Source organism: Sphaeroforma arctica, assembly GCF_001186125.1.
Source record: "Sphaeroforma arctica JP610 unplaced genomic scaffold supercont1.2219, whole genome shotgun sequence".
Lineage (NCBI taxonomy): Eukaryota > Ichthyosporea > Ichthyophonida > Sphaeroforma > Sphaeroforma arctica.
This window is the reverse complement of record NW_014038339.1, coordinates 4,063-7,992: the sequence shown is the minus strand read 5'-3', so window position 1 is coordinate 7,992 and position 3,930 is coordinate 4,063. Positions and strand designations below refer to the sequence as shown.

The following is a 3,930-nucleotide window of genomic DNA, read 5'->3' as shown; positions in this document are numbered from 1 at the left end:
TGAAAAGCAGGGTCACGGGAACTGCCACCACCTGCCGGTAGCCACAAGTCCACCCGGACATCAGGCATTGTATATAGCAATAGCGTGTAAACAAATAAAGATACCTAAACCCTAAACCCTAAAACCCTAAAACCCTAAACCCTAAAACCCTAAACCCTAAAAACCCTAAAACCCCTAAACCCTAAAACCCTAAAACCCTAAAACCCTAAAACCCATGCATGGTTGTAGATAGACATCAGTGCGTGGTCTGTCCAGGGTTGCAGGATGTATGTGTGTGAAGATAGTCTGTCTAGTATTGCAGGATGTATGTGTGTGAGGATAGTCTGTCTAGTATTGCAGGATGTATGTGTGAGAGGATAGTCTGTCTAGTATTGCAGGATGTATGTGTGAGAGGATAGTCTGTCTAGGCTTGTAGGATGTATGTGTAGGAGAACAGTGTGTGACCTATATCTGCAAACTCCCCGAGTGATTGTATAAGACATTTTTTTTTTGCTTTTTTCTTCTTCAAAATAGACCATACATACGAGTAGTGCTTTATCTCTTTCTCTCTGAACCATCCGTGACACCTTCATCTCACAACCCTTTCCCCATCTTTCCTTCACCCTTCACCAGAGTTTCGGTACAAGTCTAGCCACAGCCATAGGTGGATCCATGGTGGGCGTCTTCGGCATACAGACCGTGGTGCCGTGTGACTTCGACAACCTCGCGTTGATGGTGTTGTGCTTGAATGTGTTGCTGCCACTGTGCAGCATCCCCTTCACCTTCTTGCTCATCCCCAACCTGCGCATGACGGACAGCTTTGAAGAGCACCTTAAGAACAAGCAGAAGACAGAGACTGACGATATCAGCACCGTCAGCATGTCAGAAAGCGTGCTGTCTGCGGCGGATATAGATGAGTCTAAGGCCAACTTGACCAAAGGCTAGAGACTTAACATTAGCAAGTGGGTGTACGCTAGAGACGTAACATTAGCAAGTGGGTGTACGTGTGCACGGAGGAGGGACATACGACTGTACTTTTGAAGGTCCGTTGGGTTATGTGACAGAGCTTCAGTAGGATTCTGATTCTGCACCCACTCACCCACCCACACCCACACACCCACACACACTATATATATATACATATATTATACGATTGTTTCGAAGCGCTGGGGACACAGGCTTTTATGATCCATTGTGTCTGGGATCTGGCGCTTGTAACCTAAACTCAATTTACAAGTTAGCATACACGTACATTTACATACGTACATACCAAATTATCTAGAAAAACAGTCGAATTTAGAATAATATCACTGTTATTAGTTGAACAACATACAATGTTGGCGAGCACAGGTCTGTTCCCAACTAGTCATACTACACGACAGCAGGTATAGCGATCTGCCACTCAGTGCACGTGGTCGGTTGGTGACGAGAGGCACTACCAACCCTCACACGAACGAACCGAATGAATTAAAAACCATCTGAAACATGCCCTGTGCTGTACATACACACACACACACACACACACACACACACACACACATATATATATATATAAATATATATATATTGTACGTATATCGTACTTTTTTAAAACGTTTACTTATATGGTACTGTTTTGAGATGTGTACTTGTATCGTACCTTTTAAAACGTGTACTTATATCGTACATTTATAAAACGTGTTCTTATATCGTACCTTTTTATGACGTGTACTTGTATCGTACCTTTTTAAAACGTGTACTTGTATCGTACCTTTTTAAAACGTGTTCTTATATCGTACCTGTTAAAACGTGTACTTATATCGTACCTTTTTAAAACGTGTTCTTATATCGTACCTTTTTAAAACGTGTACTTGTATCGTACCTTTTTAAAACGTGTACTTATATCGTACCTTTTAAAACGTGTACTTATATCGTACTGTTTTTAGATGTGTACTTGTATCGTACTTGCATCGTACTTTTTATAAAAGTGTACTTTGGTTTGCTGCTTGGGCTCTTGAACAACTCACTAACTCGCTGGCTGTTTCTCACGCCTGAGAGCAATTGGTAGATATGTGGATACTATTACCAAATTGGCGCTTGTAGTCTTCTACCAAATTACTAAATTCGTTCTAATACCAAATTTGTGCTTGTGGTCTATTACCAAATTACTAAACTCGTACTAATACCAAAATACTAAATTCGGACTAATACCAAATTTGTGCTTGTGGTCTATTATCAAATTACTAAACTCGTACTAATACCAAATTACTAAATTCGTACTAATACCAAATTACTAAATTCGTACCAATACCAAATTACTAAATTCGTACTAATACCAAATTACTAAATTCGTACTAATACCAAATTTGTGCTTGTAGTCTATTACCAAATTACTAAATCCCCGTCGTAACACTGTGCTTAAGATATGTATGTTGCATCAGTTGACATCAATGGCCTAATATCAAATGTCTCATCTGCTACCTGTGCCGGGAGAGCCATACCCACCTACTCACTCTACCCTCCGCCGTAACGACGAGTACAGTTTCTAAAGAGTTGTTGGTATAAGAGTGTCGAGCGAGCAGATCTGAAAACCACCACCTGACCTTTTGGGACTATATATTGGCATTGAAGCATACAAATTCGGCACAACACCCTGAATTTGGACTCTACTAAATTACATTTATTTGGGTTGCACCCATTCTACGCCGTGGTCAGTGGCTGCTTGGACGCTCAAACGGCGACCGCCTCTGCGTAGGAAAGCGTAACGGTCTCTAACACGCCCGTGCCACGCAACACATAACAATACGACTGCCGCCGGTCTACCTTGCTTGTACGCCCCTTCCCGTCCGTACCTTTACTTCCTATAAACGGGTTGTCACTCATTACAAACGCTTTGCCCTGCGTGTTCAGTGTTGTGTGTACCGATGTAACGAGCCGCGCATACGGCCCCACATCCACCGCACGCAATCGCACACAGGTAGGTAGCACACGCCATACCTCCATTAGTTTCCGCCTGGGCGCCAGCATTACCAGCAGCGTGATAGAGCGGAGGGGATGGGTGGTATCTGAGAAGCGTAGGTTAGGGAAAATTTGAGTGTGTGACCGACACGATGAAAGGCTTTCAGCCACATGTAAGTGCGATGACCTCCAGTATGATAGGAGTGGCTCAAGTACAATATGTAGGTAGGATACGGATATATATATATTATACATTTGTAATAGGATTGTAAATTGTGTGCATTTGTATATGAACTGACCTTGCTGGGGCTCTTCCTTGACTTCTATCCACCCGCATTGTGCTTCGCGGTAGCCTTTCCACACGCGCAGATACACCAAGCGCGTCATGTCGCAGAGCAGAACGCGCCCGAGGTTATCAGACAGCGCGGCATACTATAGGGTTTATAGTGTAGGGTTTATGGGTTAGGGTATAGGGTTTAGGGATCGGTTCTGCTTTGAAACACCAGGGCAGATTGTGAAATAGCAATGAATTTGCTGACTCAAACGACGTGTAAGGGGTTTAAAGTTTGGTGAGTGTATATACTTCCCTTTTGTTAAGATTAAAGACTGACCTATCACTAGGCACGTACGGCTGTAACAACTCAGTCCATGGTTTAGAGGGTTAGTGCTCTACAACTCTAAACCCTAGTAACAACTCAGTCAATGTTCGCCCACGACAGAAAAAGTGAAAACAAAAAAACGTATATAAAACGATGCAGTTGAGTGTGTCAGTTTGTGTGTCCAAAAATTCCAAACACATAAACAATGGCTGCTAACTCGTACTCTCCGCTATGATCCTTTCGCGAGTGACAGATAATGTTAAACGTTAAACGGGCGACCCATCTTTATAGCTACCTCTTCGAATGGCCAAACATGAGTTATTTGACAGGAAAGCGCATTTCTGTGAACTGACACTCATAGGATAAGCAATATATATATATATATATATACACACACACACACACACACACATAC

General features: G+C 42.6%; 2 protein-coding genes across 2 annotated transcripts; one reads left to right on the top strand and one right to left on the bottom strand.

Annotated features, from left to right (window-relative positions):
* Window positions 1-612: 612 nt before the first annotated feature.
* Window positions 613-924, top strand: SARC_12317 (hypothetical protein; the record flags this gene model as incomplete). Its single annotated transcript, XM_014293578.1, has 1 exon — window positions 613-924. A coding segment is annotated over one exon (312 nt), but the record flags the coding sequence as incomplete, so codon positions are not given.
* Window positions 925-2,618: 1,694 nt separating this feature from the next.
* SARC_12316 (hypothetical protein) lies at window positions 2,619-3,353 on the bottom strand. The gene is made up of 2 exons (XM_014293577.1): window positions 3,216-3,353; window positions 2,619-3,023 (listed from the first exon to the last, which is right to left on the bottom strand). Exons 1-2 carry the CDS (start codon window positions 3,301-3,303, stop codon window positions 2,689-2,691), a joined length of 423 nt encoding a protein of 140 aa, XP_014149052.1. The 5' UTR covers window positions 3,304-3,353; the 3' UTR covers window positions 2,619-2,688.
* Between the last annotated feature and the right edge of the window lie 577 nt (window positions 3,354-3,930).